Source organism: Hippopotamus amphibius, chromosome 16 (assembly GCF_030028045.1).
Source record: "Hippopotamus amphibius kiboko isolate mHipAmp2 chromosome 16, mHipAmp2.hap2, whole genome shotgun sequence".
In the NCBI taxonomy this organism is placed as follows: Eukaryota; Metazoa; Chordata; class Mammalia; order Artiodactyla; family Hippopotamidae; genus Hippopotamus; species Hippopotamus amphibius.
The window spans coordinates 12127538-12149522 of record NC_080201.1 but is presented as its reverse complement, the minus strand read 5'-3'; the positions used below and the strand labels follow the sequence as shown (position 1 = coordinate 12149522).

Below are 21985 nucleotides of genomic sequence, written 5' to 3'. Positions count from 1 at the left end.
TTATATAACAATCAATGAAGTATCACATTAGGAAACATTATTTTGAATGTAGAATTCTATCCTCAGTCTGATTGTGAATTGAGAAATTCCTAATTAGCCATTTAGACTTGCAGAACTCAGATAATGCATGTTTCACATGCCCTTTCTAAGGAAGTTGAGTATGTAACTCCAGCAAAGTTAAAGAGTGATGATTAAGAAAGAGAAAGATGGACAATACATGGAACAGTGGATTTAACCAGGAGTGCTAGATTGACTTCCGTGCAACAATCTTAGCAGCCACCTAACCAGATTAGAGCAGAAGGAAGAGTATCCTCAGGAAAAATAATGGAATTGATTTCAACTATAGACAAAATGGTAAAGCTCAGAATTTTAAGGACAGGGTGAAGAAGGTACCTTTTTCTTCTCTCAATGGGAAAACACTAAAAAACAATACAAACTCCAGAAAAGATATAAATCTGCAAGAAAATTACAAAACAAATATAAAGCAAACAAAAACTAGCTGTTTGTGGGACTTCCCTGGTGGTCCAGTGGTTAAGATTTCACCTCCTAATGCAGGGTCTGCAGTTTCAAGTTGGGGAGCTAAGAGCCCACATGCTTTGTAGCCAAAAAACCAAAATATTAAACAGAAGCAATATTGTAACAAATTCAATAAAGACTTTTAAGAAAAAAAATGGTCCACATCAAAAAAAAAATCTCAAAAAAAATTATAAACAAAAGAAAAAAAAAACTAGGTGTTTGTTTTTTAGACATCCACACCTTCCTTGTTTCACTTACAGTGAGATGCAGAACTATAAAACTTTTAGAAGGCAACGTTGGTATTTTCATGCCTCATGTTGCTGAAGGAGTTCTTAAACTAAATACAAAAAACATGGACTAAGGAAAGGATGGATAAATTTAATTACTTCAAATTAAGACCTTGTGTTATTCAAGAGTTATTACAAAGAAAGTATAAAGACAAGCCACAGGGCTTCCTAGGTGGCGCAGTGGTTAAGAATCTGCCTGCCAATGCAGGGGACACGGGTTCGATCCCTGCTCCAGGAAGATCCCACATGCCACGGAGCAACTAAGCCCGTGTGCCGGAAAAAAAAAAAAAAAAAGACAAGCCACAAACTGGGAGAAGATATTTGCAATACATATAACTGACATAGGAGTAGCATTCAGAACATATAAAGCACTCCTAAAAACCAAGAAGAAGATGATGAAGAGACAAAGACCTGAATGGGTGCCTCATCAAAGAGAAATACAAATGGACAACAAAAATAGGAAAAGATGCTTACCCTCATTAATCAGTGAAACACAAAATGAATCACAATGAGGCATCATCTGTCAATCACCCAACAGCCAAAAGTTTAAAAGTCTGAGACTCTGATTCTTAGTGAGGTTGTAAGGCAGCTGGAATTCTGGAGGCATAAACAGATATAACCATCTGGAATAAGGTGGAATGAATGTTCGTGATCTAGCAATTTCACTTCAGGTGGATATCCTAAAGCAGATAGGGAAAAGATTGTTCCTAGTAATACTGTAACAGTGTATAACTAAAAACAAGCCAAGGGACTTCCCTGGTCGAGCACTGGTTAAGAATCCGCCTGCCAACTCAGGGGACACGGGTTTGAGCCCTGGTCCAGGAAGATCCCACATGCTGCGAAACAACTAAGCATGTGTGCCACAACTACTGAGCCCTCATGCTGCAACTACTGAAGCCTGCATGCCTGGAGCCTGTGCTCCACAACAAGAGAAGCCACCACAATGAAGAGTAGGCCCTGCTCACTGCAGCTAGAGAAAGCCAGCAATAAAGACCCAACACAGCCAATAAATAAATAAACAAATTAATTAATTTAAAAAAAACCAAGCCAAGTATTCTTTGAGATGGATAAATAAAAGTGTATTATTTTCAATAAAATACTATTCAGTAGTGGAAATAAATGACCTAAAGCTGCAAGCAATAACATAATGAATCAATTGCAGGAATATAAACTTGAGGGGAAAATCTAAGTTGCAGAAGAAAAAAGGCAACAGTGTGATTCAATTTAAATCCAGTTCAAAAACATGCGAAACTAACAATATACTTATTCAGAATACTAACATGAGCAGTAAAATTATAATGAAATATTTTGGGTACTTGTTCTATTTTTTTTTAATACCTGACATATTACACATATATATGACATTATATTTATATTTATTTATTCAACTAAGGAGGACCATAGGACAAAAGTGGCCTTGGACACCCTGCATCTCACTCCAAATAAAGGGCAAAGTCCTCACAAGGCCTGCAAGGTCCTACATGATCTCACCCCCTCTCTCCCTATTTCCTAACACTCTTCCTTTGGCCTACCACACCAAACCCACTAGCCCCCTCCTGTTCTTCCAATATGCCAGATATATTCCCTCCTTAGGATTTTTATATTACCTATTTCTTTCTACAGGACAATTTACCCATAATTACCCCTGAATTAACTGCTTTACCTCCTTCAAGACTTTGCTCAAATGTCACTTTCACAATGAGACCTACACCGATCACCCCATTAAAAACTGCAACTCACACCCCTACACACACAGTCCTAATGCCCATGATCCCTCCCTTTAGAACTGGTTGGTGCTCAATCCATAATGTGTGTTGAATGAATGAATGGAGATGTGGAGGATTTGAAGACTGGGATCAGAACAGCATCAGAATTGCACAGCCAACCAGGTTCTCCACACTTATTCCCAAGGGAGAAAAGACTCATCTGGCTCTAGGGACTTGCCACCCTGGGAAAATTCAAAGTCCAGGCTGTGGTGGTTGTTTCAGTCTCTGTATTCTTGGCCAACCCCTCCCATTTCAGCAGCAGTCCTGTACCCTCCTGAGGCTACCAATGAGGCAGGTTAATAACAAAAGCAGGAAAGGACAAGGCAAACATAAGAGAATGCAAGCCTCAGGGAATAAGTAACTTATGGCCTCGTTCACAAGATCCTGCCATGGGCAGCCCAGACATCTGAGTCAAGGAGATAAGGGAAAACCTAACGTCTGCACTCCGGCTTCTGTACCTTGCTCCTGCATAGATAAGTATAGCTATAGGCTCCCAAAAAGCACGGGAACTGGTTTATAAAAGGAGAAACTTTCCTTTGGTTCAGGGCTCAGTCTTTGGCTGTGAATCCACTGGGCCTGTACCGGTACAATAAACATTGCTTCCTGTATTGCAAGCCTTGGTGTCCTGCCTACCTCTACCGACCCCTCCAACACCAAGGCTTTTGCTCTAGTTTTGTTTTGTTTTTTAAAGTCTTTACTTTTTAGAGCAGTTTTAGGTTCACAACAAAATTGAGAGGGAAGTACGGAGATTTCTCATATACCTTCGCCCCTCACACAGTTCATAGCCTCCCCCATTACCAACATCTCCCGCCAGAATGGTACATTTGTTACCAAGGATGAACCTCCAATGACACATCAGTCAGCCAAAGTCCATAGTTCACCTTAGACTTCAGGTTTGGTGTTGCACGCTCCATGGGTTTGGAGAAATGTATATCCATCGTTACATGTACACATCACCCATGATATATATCCATCATTGTAGGTCCATACAGAGTATTTTCACTGTCCTAAAAGTCCTCTATGCTCCATCTATTTATCCCTCCCCTCCCCACCTCCAACCCCTGGCAACTGTTGACTTAAAAAAAAAAAAAGCACAACGTGCGAGTTGCAAGTTAAGTTTTATTTGGGACAAAATAAGGACTGCAGCGCAGGAGACAGCATTTCAGAAAATTCTGAGAAACTGCTCCTAGGAGGTGAGGGGGGAGCTAGAATATATAGGAGTTTTGCAATAAAGGGCAGGTAGTCGGGAACATCAAAAGATTACTGTTAAAGAAACCAGATATGTCAAGTTAAGGCATTTAGCGCTTTTCTATGTATGGGAAGATACAAGAGTCTGGGCTCTCTGAATTCATTCCTTTGATATGCACCTCAGCTCTCTGGGGCCAGTATCCTGTGTTTTCTCATCCTGAGTTTCCTCAGGGCTCACGGTAGGGAGTGGCTGCAGTCTGATGGCTGTTAGACAGCGGTATTCTTTCCTTCCTGAGTTCCCTCAGGGCTCACCGACTCAGCTGTAATCACTGATGGCTGTGGCATCCTTTGTTTACTGATATGACAGGAAATATTCCATAATCTTTTTACTGTCTGCATAATTTTGCCTTTTACAGAATGTCATATAGTTGGAATCGTACTGAATGTAGCTTCTTCAGATTGGCTTCTTTCACTCCGCTTCCCTCCTGAATGTCTTTTATAGCTTGATAGTTCATTTCATTTTACTGCAGCATGACATTCCATCGAGTAGGTAAAAATGAAAATGACTGATTTACCCCTGTACAGATGATTGGGGGGGGGGGGGGGAGTCAGTAGCAAAGGGTGACAAGGGCATTCCTAACACCATTCCGTTTTTAGAGTAATTTGGCAATTTCACATTTAAAACATGGATGCTCTTGGATCCAGCAGTTCTACTTCTAGGAATCTTTACTATAGACACACAAACTCAGTCATGTCCTTGGGGCCTCTCCCATCGCACGAGCTTGGATTCCCAGGAGTGAGTCTTTTATTTTGCCAAGAAACCTTGATTTCAAAGGGACCAATCCCTCAGTCTCTGTCTGCCTCTTCATCCTATGTTCAGTTAACTCCTATCTTTTCAAACCAAATGTTTCCTCTTCACAAATGTTTTCTTGACTCTCCATACTAAAGTAGGTCACCCTCTACCCATTCTTATTGTTTATTCTAAGAGTGTAAGTGACACTTATGGTTGCATATTTATCTGTAGGACACATTTATTTAGCATCTGCACTCCCCACAAGAGCAAGGGCTGTGACTTTGGCCCTGGGCTGACTCATTGAAACACAGCACTGGGCACGGCCTGTCTTTGTCCTGAAACCTGACCTGGGTTCACCTAGATGCTTTCTCGGAACCTGCTGTGCCCTGTAGCTCATGCAGAGCCTTGCCCAGAGGGCCCCATATGCAGGAAGCAACATCCAAGAGCCAGTCATCGCCATCCATCCTGGAATCCATCCATCCTGGAACCTCGGGAGACAGGTGAGAATGAATGACTCACATAGCAAAGGCCATTAGTTGTTCTGTTACCAATACAATCTGTGACCTGAGCGGGGCAAATGAAATCCGTGGGATGCCACCATCAGGCTGGGCTCTGAGCCTCACCCCAAATGCCTTCCTGGACCCCACTAGGAATCAGTGTCTTTGTATTCTTAGCCTCTGGCACCACAAACCTCTTGCTTGAACTTCTTTGCCTGAACATACCACATTGCTGGAGACTTCTTAGCTGACTCCTCCACTTAATAATGCTCTCCTTCCAGGTGGGGCCAGCAGGCTGCTTTTATCTCCAGGGGCCCCATTGCCCCAGCCAACTGTCCACCATTCGTCATTCTGGTCCTTGAGATGTTTGCAGCCAAATGCCAGGACAGTGGTGATCATTTTGTAACATATAGAAATATCAAATCACTATGTTGTGCACCTAGAACTAACATAGTACTGTAGGTCAGTTATATAATTAAAAGTATGATAAAACTTTGGAAAGATGAGGAGAGGTGGCAGTATTAAATCTTCATCTCATAACATTTATAAATTTAAAAATTGTGTTTTTCTTTTTATTGTATCTAGATGAGATGATTGGTGTTAACTGCACCTACTGTGGTAATCATTTCGCAATAGATGTAAATCAAACCATCATGCTGTACACCTGAAACTTATACAGTGATGTATGTTAATTTCTTCTCAATAAAACTGGAAACAAACAAACAAAATGCCAGGGCAGCTCCCTGACACCCAGAGACCAACATCTCTGCGTAACAATCTGGCTTCTCAAGACTCTGATGGAGTTCTCTGCTGCATCCCCAGTTCAATTTACTCATTAGAACCACAAGCATTGAAGTCAAAGAGGTGAGTTTGAGTTCCAGCCCATATATTAAGCTATGTGACCCTAGCCTTTCTAAACCAAAGTCTCCATTAATAAATTCTTGGTGTTAAATACCTTCTCCATGAGTGGGGGCAGATGGAGGCTTTATGGAGTCTGAACTTTCTACAGCTTGACGGATTCCCAACTGAGGCATCCTGAAGCTTCAGCTTCAAGGTACCTCTGCTCCCTGCAAGAAAAGAAATGAAAAGTGCCAGATTGCCCTTGACCTGCTGCTTTGCAGCAAGGATATGGGCCTACAATCCAGGTCCCACCAATCCAAGGTCATACCCAGGCTGAGAATCAGAAGCCAGCAACCTCCAGAATCCCTTCTGGTGACTGATGGCAATGTTGAGGGCAGCTCCCTCACTTCCAGGTAATGGGCCCAGGAGTTCTGGTGGCAACTCAGTCCCCAGACCAACTCTGTATCCCCGTGTGATCTGGGGTATTCTATTTGTGTGGACTCAAATCTGCTTCCCTGTCCTTCCTAGAGGTTCTGTGAGTTCCCACCCACCCCCTTCTTTTAAACATTTTTTGAGCATTTGCTGGCTTTCATTTCCTGAGTTCAGGACTAGCCCTCTACACATCCGGCATCCTCCCACCCCCACCGTTTTTTAAAATCCAGCCTTCGTTTAATAAGACTCTTTGCCGCCAGAGCCAGGTGTTGTGGCTTGCAGCTAGGAATCATACTTCGCTCTCCTCCAGGGCCTGGCACGTAAGGACCATGGGAAGACAACCACTCCAGAGCCTTTTTTCTTCCAAGCTCCTGGCAGGCTTTATCTAGTTACATTCACCCCGTGACTTGCCCTCCAGGCACTGATCTTGCTGCCAGCCTCTTGCTCTGCCACACGCTCTGCCTGGCTTGCTGCCCAGGCCTTCCCAGTCTCCTCTCCCTCCACTTTTCCCCCTCACTACCTCCATCCAGGCTTATCCAGGAGGCTCCCTAGATTCTGCACTCTGGACCCAGCACTCACCACTTCCCATATCTCACCTCGCAGCTTCAGCCCTAGCCATGGCTGTTTGTGATCCCTTGAGCAAATCAGATGGGAAAATCTGATCCATCTTTGTCCAGGAGACAGGCCTTTGCAAGCCTGATTCGCCCTCTCCTTCCCACTGCGGCTCCAGAGCAAACCCTCCCTTCTCCCTTCATTCTCCTTCTCATCGTGTGGCCTTGGGCAAGTCCCTTCACTTTTGTGTTTTGCTTGTCAAACTTTACATGCTGTGAACTCTAATCTGTATCATACAGGTTAATTATGTTTATTTCTGTAGGTAGGATCGTTCCTGTCAGGACAAATCAAAGGTTCACCTTACCTAGGCAGGTGATGGGGGTGTGTGGGCTCCCAGGAGATTGGGGCAGAGAGAGACTAAGGGGAGACCACAAGATAGAGGTACCTTGGCTGATTTCTTGCTGAAGATACAGGTGAATATAAAAGCATTGCCTTTGGTGGCAGGTGGTACCAGAGGCACGCGGGGAACAATCTGGGGTGTATGTGGGGGAGATGCACCGACCTCCCGGGCCAGCGCGTCACTGTGCCCCTCCACTCCTAGGCAGGGCTGGGACAGCCATTTCAGCTGTAGGATGAGGCATCCCAGGGGAGACTTAAGGGGAAAGAAAGTGCTGGAGTAGGAGCCAAGTGGTCTGAACTTATTCCCTGTGCCCAGAGGAAGTGGGGGCACGAGTTCGCTTTCCATGAAGAATGTGTGTGAGGGGAATCTAGCTCCTAAAGAGGATTCAAAGGGAAAACAAGAAGTGGGGAGAAAGAAACATCGTTTGGGGACTTGGTCCTTTCCTGCTACAGGGGGGACCTCCCAAACTCCTGGCCTCCTGTGCCCCAGCTCCTTCCCCACCATTCGTGAATCTCCTGGCCCTGGCAACCTCCAGCCACAGCTGGGGGCCTCGGCTACGGCCTGGGGCGCCTGGCAGTGGACGATGCCCAGCTGAAGCTGCTGGGGCCGCGCGGCAGCACCAGGTCCAGGGCGAGGTCGCGCTGCTCCTCCTCGGAGAACACTGGCCGGTAGCCCAGCAGCTGCAGAGCGCCGGCACACAGCTCCTGCACACGGCGGATCTTGCTGAAGGGCAGCGCGTGGCGCCAGGCCTGTGAAACGTTGAGCGCGTCCCTGGACGTGGTCTTGAAGGCCTCACGGCGCGCGCCTGGCCCCACCCCATGTGTGATGTTGTGGATCCAAGCCTCGAGCTGCGGCGTGAGGCTCAGGCCCGCGAAGGCGTAGAGCGCGCGGATCTCGGGCAGCGGCGCCCGCGCCAGGTCCTCGAAGCGCACCAGGCGGTAGCGGCCACTCAGGGAGGGCGGCGGCTTGCGCGTGGCGGCCTCAGCGATGCGCACGTGGCTGCGGCACACCTCGCGCACCACGCGCAGGTCCGGGTCGGCCTCCACCCACTTGCCGTTGGTGCCCAGCACGATGCCATTGTCGCGCGCCAGCGCCTTGGCCGTCTGCTCGCGGGAGCGCAGCACTGCCCGTGGGTCGCGCACCAGGTGCACGATGCGCAGGTTGAGCGCCGGGTCGCTGAGCAGCGGGTAGAGCACTTGCAGGTTGAAGAAGCGCACCTCCTTGAGCACCACGTGGCTGTAGGAGCGGCAGGCCTCCTGGGCCAGGCCGAAGGGCCGCCGCGCGCACAGCGGCTTGCACACCGCCTCGCTGCTGATGGCGCCGCGAGGGAAGGCGCTGCAGGCGGGCGGCGAGCACAGCGCGCGGCTCTCCGCCCACTGGAAGAGGTCCGACAGGTTGCGCCGCCACGGCAGGTAGGCGTCGAACACGTCCATGTCGCACAGGAAGACGGAGCGCACCAGGTCGCGCACCGCCATGTGCAGCGCCGCCGCGCTGCCCTGCGACAAGGCGGCCCACACGTGCCACGCGGGCTCCATCAGGTAGAAGACATCGGGGTGCTGGCTGAAGAGCTGGCCCACGAAGGACGAGCCCGAGCGCCACGAGGACAGCACCAGCACGTGCACCCGCTCCTCGCCACCCACCGGGGAAGGTGACCTGGGTCGGGAGACCAGGAAGAGCAGGAGGCCAGTCTGCGCCAGCAGGAGCGCGGTCACCGCGGTGCTGGAGATGCGCCGCAGCCACATGCCGCCGGCCGGGGGCCTGCGGAGGGAGAGCGCAGCCGTCAGGGACCGCCGCCCGCTTGCCCATCCCGCACCCCAGCTCCTGTCTGGTGCTGCCAGGGAGCAGCCCTGGGGCTTGACCACCCCTCCTGTGGGGGCCTCCCACGGCCACAACCATCTTAGTTGGGCGCTCCCCCCGGAAAGTGACTTTAAGACATGAGCCATGGTCCAGTCTTTGCAGAGCAAAAGGCCAGTTGCACAATACCATGGGCAATGTCTTTTCCCTTTTCTCTCTTTTCCTCCCCTCGCCCCCTTTTCTTTCTATTCCGAGGGGGAAATATATTTAAAATGGAATTTCTGCTTTTCACTTAAAATTCCTTTTAGGGGAATAATTTTAGGTTGTTTAGCTAAATAGCTTGATGGGTGATTTGGCAGAGTCCTCCCTGGCTCTGTCACTTCTTAGCCTATGATCTTGGACCAAAGCCTTCATCTCTCTGTGACTCAGTTCACCCATCTGTAAAAAGGGGATTCATTCTGGTGCTGGAGTATTGGGATGAGCATAGAGGGGTGGGGCATGTAGTAACTCTCAGACCCGGAAACGTGAGCTTTCTACATGGTGTGCTTCTACATTGTTTGACTTTTTAAACAAGCAGATACAACTTTTGTTATTAAAAATAAACAAATAGGTAAAGGACAGCCACCATTGCTCTCGTCCGTGGAGAGTGAAGTGCTGCAGGTTGCATGGACTGCTGAGAGAGGGTATCCTTCTGGATTGGTGAGAGTTTGCAGAAGAAACCAGTTAAGGGAGAGGTAGGATGGAGCCAGAGAAGGGAAGAGATGAGGGCAGAGTCAGACCCCTTTCCGTGCTGAGTGTACTCACTGCTGTCCAGGGCTGCTGGGAGAGCTGCCCACCTCAATCACAGATCCATGGGAGATGCCTGGAGGTTTTTCAGGGCCTGGGAAAGCAGAAGGGAGGCTAGGTCAGAGTCCCACAGAGGGCGATGGCCCTGCACCCTGGGAGGGCTCTGCCTTCCCAGACTGACAGAAAGTTCCCCAGGGGTGGGAGCGTAGCTGCCCTGCCCCTGGCTGGAGCTGCACCTGGACCATCAGGCAGCTGGATACATTTTTCCAGATGGGAGTGAAATGACAGTCTCTCCTGATGGGTTTGAGTCCCTCTGATGCCACTCAGAAGCTGTGAGACCTGGGGCAAATGACTTAAGTTCTCCAGGACTCAATTTCGTCCTCTGTAAACTGGGGACAATAACATTTGACCTTAGGGTTGCTGTGAGAGATGCTGCTACAAAGACATAGGAGGAGAGGTCTTGGTAAAGTGCCATGCACCCCCCTCCATGTTACTGCTACTGTTGCAGCACCCAGCTGTGTCTTGAGAGGAGGAACCATGGGAAGTCTCCACCCAGATAAGTCCCCTGAGGTCATCTATGCTTAGAATCCCAGCATCTCCCAGGCCCCCTGTAGCCTCCAACCACCCCTGAGTCCTTTAGCAGATCTTAAGACTGTCCCTGGGTCGGGGGGGGGGGGGGTCAATTGGGAGACTGGGATTGACATATACAGACTATATATAAAATAGATAACTAGTAAGGACCTACTGTATAGCACAGGGAATTCTACTCAATACTCGGTAATGATCTATATGGGAACAGAATCTAAAAAAGAGTGGATATATGTATAACTGATTCACTTTGCTGTATACCAGAAACTAACAGAACATTGCAAATCAACTATACTCCAATAAAAACTAATTAAAAAAAATAATATCCCATAGAGTGTCCTACAGAGTGAAAGGAACACCAAGCCCAGCTCCCACACCCCGAGGTGCCAGAGTTTTCTCCTCTGCACTGTTGCTCCTGCAATGATCTCAAGGATGAGCCACTTTAGAAGGGAAGGACCTGGAAGTTTCCTCTTTCCTTTTGGCCCCCACCAAGCCACCTTCACTGTCCACATCACCACTGAGGGAAGCTGGCATCTAAACTGTGTGCAGAGCCCATCTCTACTCCCCTCCTTTATCAGGAGGCTGCAGGAGTGGGTGGAGGATACCCAACAGCTCTGTCACCTGCTGAGTCTAGAACTGCCTCTGGGATTCCTCGCCCATCCCCGGATCACTTGGAAGACAAGGACAGCAGCCACCCAGCTGCGCTGCACACATTACCTCCTCTACTAGAGGGTGTGCTTCCCAAGAACAGGGTGCAGGAGAGGGAGGAAACTCTAACTCACGTTTGCTGACATAAATTACCTCAATTGCTAGGTGCTTTAACTCAATGGCCCCTGAGGTGGGCATTATAATCTCAGTTTCTTAGATGAAGGACCCAAGGCTTGGAGAGACAGCAGGGAAGCTGGGACCCCAACCCGGGACTTCTAAGTTCCTGGCACTTTCTGTCATAGATGGCCTCTCCCATCTCTGGGAGATCCCTGCAGAATACAGGACCCTGATTCTTGGGCCCAAACACAGCTGCCCGGGCGAGCCCCGCCTTCCCCTGGGTAAGGAAGATCTTGACTCCAGGCCAAGGTGCTTGTTACCTGCACTCCAGGGATGCCAGGGGTCTTCTTAAGTGACTCACACAACACAGGAACTGTTATCTGATCCTATGATTGGAACTCAAGAACTAGGAAAGGGATGGAAACATCCTACCTACGCAGGGTGTCCAGAGAAGTCCAGGTATCAGCTGGGAGTTTTCTGAGAACACATGTTATATTCAGTGCACCCACCAACTGCCCCAGGGTTCAAGTTAGGAAGAACATGTCAGGAAGACACTGTGATGTGTACTTTATCTTCATGATTTAATTTCATTCTCCTCAGTTCCCTAGGAGGTAGAAATTATCCCTGTCTATTTCAGTGGAGGCAATGGGGCTCAGAGACATGAATACACAGCTGGTAATGGGCAGGGCAGGGGGTTAAGTCCAAATGCCAGATCCCCAGTGTGGGGCTCTGGGTGGCCCCACTCCTAAGCCTTTGCCCTGTGAAGTCCCCCACCCTGGAAGGGCCATCTGCCTCTCCTATGAATTACCTTCTTTTTAATTTTTTTGTGGGTACATATTAATTATATGTCTAATTTTTAGAAAAGGTGATACATAGAGGTGGCACAAGATTTTAAAGGTACTGGTGAGGGCATTGTGGGCTCGTGTTTTATTTGTGAAAATTAGAAAAGGAGCCCCATCCTCGGGCAGACACAGCCCCAGACCAGAGAACAAAGGCCATTCAGTCAAAAGGAAGTGATGTCCTCTGTCCACTATGCCTCCCCCAAGCCCACCTCAGAGGCAGCCCTGCCTCCAATTTCCACAAAGTCTTTTATGATGATGATGTTTACATTAATTATATATTTTAAAGGAGACGGGTAGGAGTAAAGTGCAAGAGGCCACAGAAGGAATATAAAATTCCTCTTCCTACCCCAATAACCAGGACTAACTTACAGAGCTGTCTTTCTCAAATCACTGAAGATTTTTTGTCCTAAAGTGTTTTTTTAAAATTTACTTTCGTCAAAATAATACACAGAGCCTGAATAAGCATTAGGTATCCCTGGAAGTTTATACAAGACAGTAAACATACCAGTTTCCCCTGGGAGGGGAGTGAAATAGCTGGGAAAAAATATTTCACAACAAATTCTTCTTTTTTTTTTTTTGGCCGGTCGGTGGCATGCAGGATCTTAGTTCCACAACCAGGGATCGAACCCATGCCCCTTGAAGTGAAGCGTGCAGTCTTAACCACTGGACCACCGGGGAAGTACCCACATGTGATCGCTTGATCATGCCATTCTCCTACTCAGCAACCTTCAGTTTTCCAACCTCACTTCCCATTATTCCCAGCCAACATCTTATATTTCAGATAATCTGGAATCATTACTGTTCCTCAAGCAAGCTCCATGCTCTCCTATTCTCCACTGTGAGTACCCAGCCCTGACGCCCACCAGAAGTCATCTCAGCATCTCTGAAGACACCTCATCCTTGCCTCTCTCCAGGCACACACCACTTTGCCTTATGTGACATTTTGCCTCTCCTTCTTGCCTGTGAGCAACTTGAGGGTTGAGATGGTGGATTTTTGCAAAGGAGCATCTGTTCTCAGGTACCTAGTGTGGGCTCATTACTGCACAGGTTGCACTGGATGGGGCTGTCTGTGTTCACTCAGAACCTATTCTCCCTTTTGGTAACAGCCTCTAGATTTTTTCTTTGAGGAAGCACCCCTCACCCACATAAAGCACATGTGGTTTGGATAGGGCTGACCATCCCCTGGTTCTTAGGGGGTCCTATATCTCAAGTCTGGTTCATCTATACATTCCACACACTATCTCCCTGCCACAGCGACTAGCTTAGGAATGGACATAAGTCCCAAGTCCAGTCCCAGGATTTTTGCAGATCTGAAGGGAAGAGGGAAATTGCCTGGGTATGAAGCCAATACAAGAGAGAAGTGAGCAGAGAAAAGAAAGCCTGGGAGTCCATGAGCAAGCTGATGGCACCAGATCCAGCTGTGCCAAGATTCACCCATGTACTTTGCAGTTGGGGAAAATACTACGTTTTTGCTTAAGCCAGTATGAGTTGAGGTTCCGTCACTTACAACCAAGAGTTCTGATTAGATAGTGGATCCCCTTGGTGGGATGGGGTGAGGGTAGAACTGTAAGGGAGCATGGGCAGAGCTTCTAGGGGCTGGTCATGCCCTGTTTCTTGATGGAGGTACTAATTACATGAGCATGTCCAACTTGTGAAAAGTCACTTTTATGTGATCTGTGCTTTCTTCTGTATGTATATTTCAATAAAAAGTTAAGAACCATCTAACAGCATATATAAAAATAAACTCAAAATGGATTAAAGACCTAAATGTAAGACTGAATACTATAAAACTCCTAGAAAAAAACATAGGCAGAACACTCCGACATAAATTGCAGCAATTTTTTTTTATCTGTCCCCTAGAGTATTGGAAGCAAAAGCGAAAGTAAACAATGGGACCTAATTGAACTTAAAAGCTTTTACTCAGCAAAGCAAATCATAAAACAAAAAGACAACCTACAGAATGGGAGGAAATATTTGCAAACCATGCAATTGACAAGGGATTACTTTCCAAAAATGTGTAAATAGCTCAATGAAAAAACAAACAAAAATCAAAAACAAAAAAAAAACAAAAAATGGGCAGACAGCCTAAAATAGACATTTCTCCAAAGAAGACATACAGATGGCCAACAGGCATGTGAAAAGATGCTCAATGACACTAATTATTAGAGAAATGCGAATCAAAATTACAATGAGGTATCACCTTACACCAGTCAAAATGGCCATCATCAAAAAGTTTACAAATAATAAATGCTGGAGAGGGTGTGGAGTTTTCTGCTTTTGGGAAGCTTCCTACACTGTGGGTGGGAATGCAAAATGGTACAGTCACTATGGAGAATAGTACGGAGGTTTCTCATAAAACTGAAAATAGAGCTATCATAAGATCCAACAATCCCACTCCTGGGCATATATCCGAAAAGACAACAACTCTAATTCAAAAAGATACATGCATCCCTATGCATCATAGCAGCACTATTCACAATAGCCAAGACATGGAAGCAACCTAAATGTCCATCAACAGAGGAATGGATAAAGAAGATATGGTACATATATACAATGGAATATTACTCAGCCGTAAAAAAAGAATAATGCTATTTGCAGCAACATGGATGGACCTAGAGATTGTCATACTAAGTAAGTCAGAGAAAGGCAAATACCATATGATGTTACTTATATGTGGAATCTAAAAAAAGTATACAAATGAACTTATTTACAAACCAGAAATAGACTCAGACATAGAAAACAAACTTATGGGGGGATAAATTAGGAATTGGGGATTAACAGATACACAAAATAAATAACAAGGACCTACTGTATAGCACAGGGAATTGTATTCAATATCTTATTATAACCTATAATGGAAAAGAATATATATAACAACAAAATATATCTATAAAACTGAATATATATTATATATATAAAAAACTGAGTCACTTTGCTGTATACCTGAAACACTGTAAATCAACTATACTTAAAAAGAAATAAATAAAAAAAATTTTTTAAGTATATAGGACCTACAGGCCTTCCCTGGTGGTCCAATGGGTAAGACTCCGCACTCCCAGTGCAGGGGGCCCAGGTTCGATCCCTGGCTGGGGAACTAGATCCCGCATGCATGCCTCAACTAAGAAGTCCACATACCTCAGTGAAGAGTTAGCATGCCACAACTAAGAGCCTGCACGCCGTAACTAAGAGCCTGTGCAGCCAAAATAAATAAATATATACTAAAAAAAGAGAAAAGTATACAGGACCTAAAAGCAAAAAGAAAACATAAAGTACACAGATACTAGATACTAGAAATTCTGTCAAAGTCCTGAAATTTTATATGAAATTCTTTAGTGTATGCACAGGTACTATTCCATTCTGTAAAGATTTATTACATGACTCATGTGCAAAGCATGAAAGCAAATATCAACATGTAGCCACAGCCTTCAGCTTAATGTCTAGCTGAGAAGGTCACCATGAAACAAGTGATCATCTAACCACAAGCATAGTAAGTGCGATGAAGGGGGAGGACAGTGCTATGGGAGCCCGTAGCTAAGGGCAAGTAGGGAAATCTTTCCTCAGGAAGTGCTTCTCGAACTGGGGTCTGACGGATGAGTAGGGGTTAACTCTGGGAAGGGCCATGTGAGGAACCAGCAGAGAGAAGAGTTTGGGATTTCGTCAGTGAGATGAAGCAGCATCTCTGAAGGCTCCGAGAAGGAGCATTTCCTGTTCAAGGGTCTGAAGGAAGGCCACAGAGGCTGTAGGTACAGCGTCTCGAGAAAAAGAAAAGAAATAAATCATCCCACTGAAAGCAAAACCTAGTGATACGTGCTTTTCTGGACCTCGCATAGCTAGGCACTGCTGACAGGCCCACAGCCCAGGATTTTCAACTTATACTTGTCCTGTTCTTACAATCTACCCAGAACTGCTCCCTGAATTTCCCCGAACCTCTTCTAGTCCCTCCCCCTCACTACACACAGAACATCATTAGTGTAAAATTATAATCAGAGAAAATAGTACCTGCCTCAAGGAATGTGAAATAGACTTGGTTCAGTGAGAAGTATGTGAAGAGGAAGGCGTCAGGACTTCCCTGGAAGTCCAGTGTTTAGGACTCGGTGCTTTCGCTAGCAAGGGCCCAGGTTCAATCCCTGGTCTGGGAACAAAGATCCCACAAGCCTTGCAGTCAAAAAGAAAAAAAAGAGGAAAATGTCCTACTTAACTGAAGCATGTTGTTTCTGTAAATATAGTAACTTGGAGGGAAGGAAAACGGACTAAGGGAAGGAAAAGGGCTCTGTTCTGCTTTCTATAATAATGGCCAATAAGATAGCTGGTAAACTCTCAATTAACAAGATAAGGCAGAAAGAAATGCTAATCAATTTTATCAAAAGGCCCGGAGGCCTTGTTTTGTATCCAAGATCAGCAGGATTAGCTCTCCAGTAGCAGAGAGTGGGGATCCTGTGTGTTCAGGCCACTAAGACGCATTGCCCACTGGCACATGGGAGAATCTGGAAACTGGTCCTGCACTGGCAGGAGGTCGGTGCAGCTTTTTAATGCCTGTCCTTTCAGAAACAGGAGTTGTATCCTCATAAATTCAGTGCCTACAAACTATAAGGCTTTCAAAGAGTAGGATCCATTAAAAAAAGAAATGATCCAGGGACTTGCCTGGTGGTGCAGTGGTTAAGGCTCCACGCTCTCAATGCAGGGGGCCCAGGTCTGATCCCTGGTCAGGGAACTAGATCCCACGTGCCAGCCGCGACTAAGGAGCCCATGTGCTGCAACTAAGACCCTGTGCAACCAAATAAACAATTATTAAAAAAATAATAACAATCCAGATATTTAAGCCTGATGCCACATTTCAGGAAGTAAATATTGTAAAGTAACCTTATTTTTTCCAAACAAAAAACAACCTAATATTAAAATCACTGAATTGCTTGAAAAAAAAAAGTTAAGAATCCTGCCTGAATAAGACATTAAGTGTCATGTCAGGGATTGTCCCAAAGCCTGAGTAAGTCGACGAGATTAATAAGTATTTGCTGAATTGATACTAGGTCCTCTGTGATCCAAATCCAAAGGGAGTAATTCCCCACTTGTCCCACATTTCTTTCTGCCGAGCATCTTAATGTTACGAAAGCTTCCAACCATCCCTGACTAGTTCTTGGCCTGAGATACATAGGAAGGTGCTATCGTTCAACCTGATGTGCAGATGGGAACACTGAGCCACAGGGCAGGGGCCAAGTGGGAGCCCAGGGATCCAGCTGTCTGGGCAGCACTCACCTGTAGCTCTGTTCTGCCTGCCCTTGACTCAGCAGCTCCTCCTGTCACCAGCCTCTCCTAGCCCTGGCACAGAATCGAAGTGAAAGGTAATACTAGGTACAAATCCCTGGCTCAGATTTCTCTCAGTTTGGCATCAGCTGGAGGCCATGCCTGTTCAGGAATCCCAAAGGCTAAAGAAAAGAGATTCCATATGAGGGATGCGTGGACTCTAGGCATCAAATGCCACCCCTGAAGGCAAATCAGCGCTAGTGGAGGCCAAGGCATCCGTTAGAGGGAAGGCTGACAAGGAGGGCAAGAAAGAGGAGGAGAGGAGAGGCGAGGCGGGAAAGAGAAAAGAAAAACAAGAGACAAGGGAAAAGCAGTAATGGAGGGAAGGGGAGAGAAAGGAGGAGAAAGATGGGTGTCAGCGGTGGGCTGGGAAACATGGAACACCAGTTAGTAACACCTGCTGAGGGCTTCCTATATGCCAGGCCTTTCACATCCATCTTCTGATTATTAAATCGGGATTACCTCACAACAACCCTATGAAGTACATCTGATGCTCATCCCTGTTTTACAGAAGAGGAAACTGAGGCTTAGAAAGATTTAGGAACTTGCCTAAAGGACACACAAAGCAGCAAAGTCAGAATTTGAACCCCAGCTGTCTAACTTTAGAGCACTTCACTATATAATGTCAAGTGGAAAAAACACAACAAAACAACCAACTGTGTTAAAAATACATGACTATCAAAGGACACCATCAAGAAACTGAAAAGATACCCACAGACGGGAGAAAATATTTGCAAATAATAATATATAGCAAGGGACTCGTACCCATATATAAAGAGCTCTTACAACTGAACAATAAAAGAGAAACAACCTGATTTTAAAATGAGCAAAAAAATAAAATAAAATAAGCAAAAGATTTGAGTGGATATCTCTCCAGAGAAGATGTATACATGGTCTATAAGTGCATGAAAAGATGCTTGACATTTTTAGTCATTAGGGAAACGCCAATCAAAACCACAGTGAGCTACCAGTTCCCATCCACTAGGTTGGCTGTAATAGCAAAGACAGATAGTTGCAAGTATTAGTGAGGACATGGTAAAACTGGAGCCTTCATATGCTGCTGGTGGGAATGTAAAATGATGTAGTTGCTGTAGAAAACAGGTAGTCCCTCAAACAATCATAGAGTTACCATGTGATCCAGCAATTCCACTCTGTAATACCATAAATCCAAGAGAACTGAAAACACATGTCCACACAAAAACTTGTTCATGAACTTTCACAGCAGCATTAATCATAATAGCTCCAAAGTGGAAACATCCTAAATGTCCATCAAATGATGAATTGATAAACAAAATGGGTGTACCCACATGACTGAACATTATCTGGCAATAAAAAGGAATAAAATACTGATATGTGCTACAACATGGATGAAACGATGTGATTAACGCACAACACTGAATCTGCTGCAAACCAGTGAATTGGATACTTTAAAAGGGTGAACTTAAGGGCTTCTCAGGGGGCACAGTAGTTAAGAACCCGCCTGCCAATGCAGGGGATAAGGTTCAACCCATGGTCTGGGAAGATCCCACCTGCCACGGAGCAAACTATGCAAGAGTGCCACAACTACTGAGCCTGCGCTCTAGAGCCTGCAAGCCACAACTATTGAGCCCACATGCCACAACTACTGAAGCCTGCGTGCCTAGAGCCTGTGCTCTGCAACAAGAGAAGACATGGCAATGAGAAGCCCGCGCACCACAACACAGTAGCCCCTGCTCGCAGCAACTAGAGAAAGCCTGTGCACAGCAATGAGGACCCAATGCAGCAAATAAATAAATAGATTAAACAAAAAAAAAGTCAAAGAGATGAAACAGACTTTATAAAAAAAACCTGGATCTATAAAAAAGGGTGAACTTTAAAGTATGTGAATTATATCTCAATAAAGCTGTTATTAAAAAAACAAAAAAACCCAAAAAAACAAAAAAATACGACTCTGTATAGAAAGAAATCCAGAAGGATGCATGCTGCATATCAGTGGTTATATTATACGTGATAATCTGTTATTATGACCAGATTACAGGTAATTGTTTTTTTGTTAGTGCTTTGCTGCATTTTCCAGCTGGTCTCCAATAGACTTTTATTACCTTGTGGATCATAAATGATCAGTCCTATTTCATTGGTTCAAGCAGACACAGATGGAGTTTGCCTACTTCAGCTTTCATTGCAGGGAGAGAGGTGCCTGCAAACCATCTCCCAGTTGACCTGAGTACCCAGGTGGCCAGAGGAGAGGAGCATGGGGTAGAGAACTACCTGAGGAGCTTGTCAAGGGCCCCAAGCCCACACTTAGCCTCAGGGTTGTGGGCTGAACCAGGCTGTGGCAGTAGACGTGCCTGGCCCTAAGCCCTGGCCACATCTGCTGGCCCTGAGAAGCAGCTGTGTGGCATCAGCCAGAGGCAGGAGGCTACAGTCACACAGCCCAGATGCTGCTGGAGGAAACAGATCTGCCTTCGAGAATCTATTGGGAAATGAAATCAAATTAGTCTGGGAAAGGAGCCTCAAGTCTCCTTGGCTCAGAGCCACCCCCGGGGCATTTCAGAGCAGATGAGCAGATATCAACACATAAACCCTTTTCCCTGGCTCTGAGCTTTGGGGATCCTCAAAGCACACTTTACACAGCATCTAATTTGGTTTAAATCACAACACCTGACAGCTGAAGGGCTCTAAAGTCTGGGGTACTTACCTCTTCTCTGCAGTGACACACACAGGGATTGGGTGTAGTAGGTGTATGTTTTGCACATTCCTCTGTGTTCCCCTAGGTGTGAACTGAGCCCTCTTACATATACAAGGGTAGTCTGGAATGTTCTCTGGTTTATTTTTTTAACCTCTTATTTTGATTCATTTATTTTTAAAAAGTGAATCAGTCTTACAAGTCAATGACATAAAAAGAAGAAAGGAAGGGACTGTTTTAGAAGAAAACAACTCAAAACACAAAACAGCCAAAGACAACATGTGGCCCTCGTTTGGATTCTAATTCGAACAAACCCAGTGCAAGAAGATATCTGTGAGGTAATCAGAGAAATTTTAATATGGACTGATTATTAGGTGATACTGGGAAATCATTGTTAATGCTACTGTCACCACCAAGAATACTCTTGTTCATGCATTTCTGGACCTAACTCCCCTTACTAGACTAGAAGTGGGACCCTATCTCATTAGAGGGAGTAGGAGTAGCACAGGGGCTAAAGTCTGAACTCCACTTCATCACCAACTGTGTGATCTTGGGCAAGATACTTAATCTTTTTGCGCCCTTTTTTAAAATCTATAAATAGGGGAAATAATATAACCCAAGTCATGGGCTTGACTTGAAGATTAAATGAATTAATATTTATAAATCACTCAGAACAATGTCTGGCACACAGTACACGTACATTTGTTCAGGAATCTTCCAAATCCTGGCTCACAACTATATTCTGGGAATCCAAGGGAAAGTCTTCTCATAAGGAAAACTCAAGGACAATGGCCTGACCAGGTCTAAGCGACCCTAGCACCAGAAAGTGGCAAGCCTGGGCAGGGGCAGTACATACAAAACAGAAGACAAAGAATAATGGCTAAAAGCTTGGTTTCCGAAGCCGCACTGGGTTAAAATCTTGTTCTACAACCAGTGGGGTGTGTAACTTTGAGCAGGTCACGCCTAACCTGTCTGTGCTTCGCTTGACTCCTCTGTAAAGGAGGCTCGAACGGCGCCGACCACACGGGTGGAAGAGGGGTCAGCGGAACCATCCAACCCTTAGCGGAGCCAGAGCACACCAAGCAACTTGCAGTTCTTATTAGCTCTGGTACTTGGCTCACTGATTCATGACTTCACCTCAGCCAAGCCCTTTCAGCTCTCCAGGCCTCTGTCTTCCCATCCTCATGCCTCCAGTATAAAAGGGAGAGAAAAGAGAGTTGACATTTGCTGGGCACCTACGCTGAGGCCGGGAGAGGTCTCTATTGTTGCCCAAGATCCCGCAGCCAGGAGCAGGGGCCACCAGACTCAAATTCAGCTAGATTTGGTTCCAAATGCACTCACCAGGCTGCTTTTCCAACAGGGTTCCACGGAAAAAAAGCCCTTGGAAAGTTTTTTAAATGAAAGCCATACGCTTTGAAACTCAAGTTTCAAGAGACAAGGAATCCCCAAGCAGGGATCTCCCGTGCAGCTGAAGCCCCAGGAAGACACTTTCCAACTCAGCCTACTTTGGGGCGGCGATGCTCTTTTCACGCTCTGATAAAACCACCATCACCGCCACCCTCAGCTCCAACTCACACAGCCCACCCGGCTTGCAAGATCAATGCCTCCCTAGCTGTGCCACTGACACAGGCCCAGGCCGCCCAGGGTGTGAGCATCCCGCGCGGAGAGAGGACGAACCAACGTACCCCAAGCGAGGCGTCCCCGCCCGACTGGCGCTACGGAGGCAGACGCCTCTGGCCCCAGTCTCAGCAAAGGCTCCTGGACGTCGTCTTTTCCAAGGTCCACACCACAGCCACTCTGTCTCCTCGCGGGGAGAGTCCGCTGCGACCGATTTGTTCCGCAAGGTCCCAAGGCTATAAAGAGGCCCCCAGCGACCCCGGGGAGAGGGCTCCAAGAGGCAGGGACTTGGGAGGCGGATACCAAGATATTGGAGGCACCTGGAGACCCACGGCGGCGGGAACCTGGAAACAGGA

General features: G+C 46.3%; 1 protein-coding gene across 1 annotated transcript; it reads right to left on the bottom strand.

Annotated features, from left to right (window-relative positions):
• Positions 1 to 7523: 7523 nt before the first annotated feature.
• LOC130838919 (carbohydrate sulfotransferase 6) lies at positions 7524 to 11550 on the bottom strand. The gene is made up of 3 exons (XM_057712645.1): positions 11525 to 11550; positions 9870 to 9945; positions 7524 to 9029 (listed from the first exon to the last, which is right to left on the bottom strand). The coding sequence occupies exon 3, from the start codon at positions 9011 to 9013 to the stop codon at positions 7826 to 7828; it is 1188 nt and encodes a 395-aa protein (XP_057568628.1). The 5' UTR covers positions 9014 to 9029; positions 9870 to 9945; positions 11525 to 11550; the 3' UTR covers positions 7524 to 7825.
• Between the last annotated feature and the right edge of the window lie 10435 nt (positions 11551 to 21985).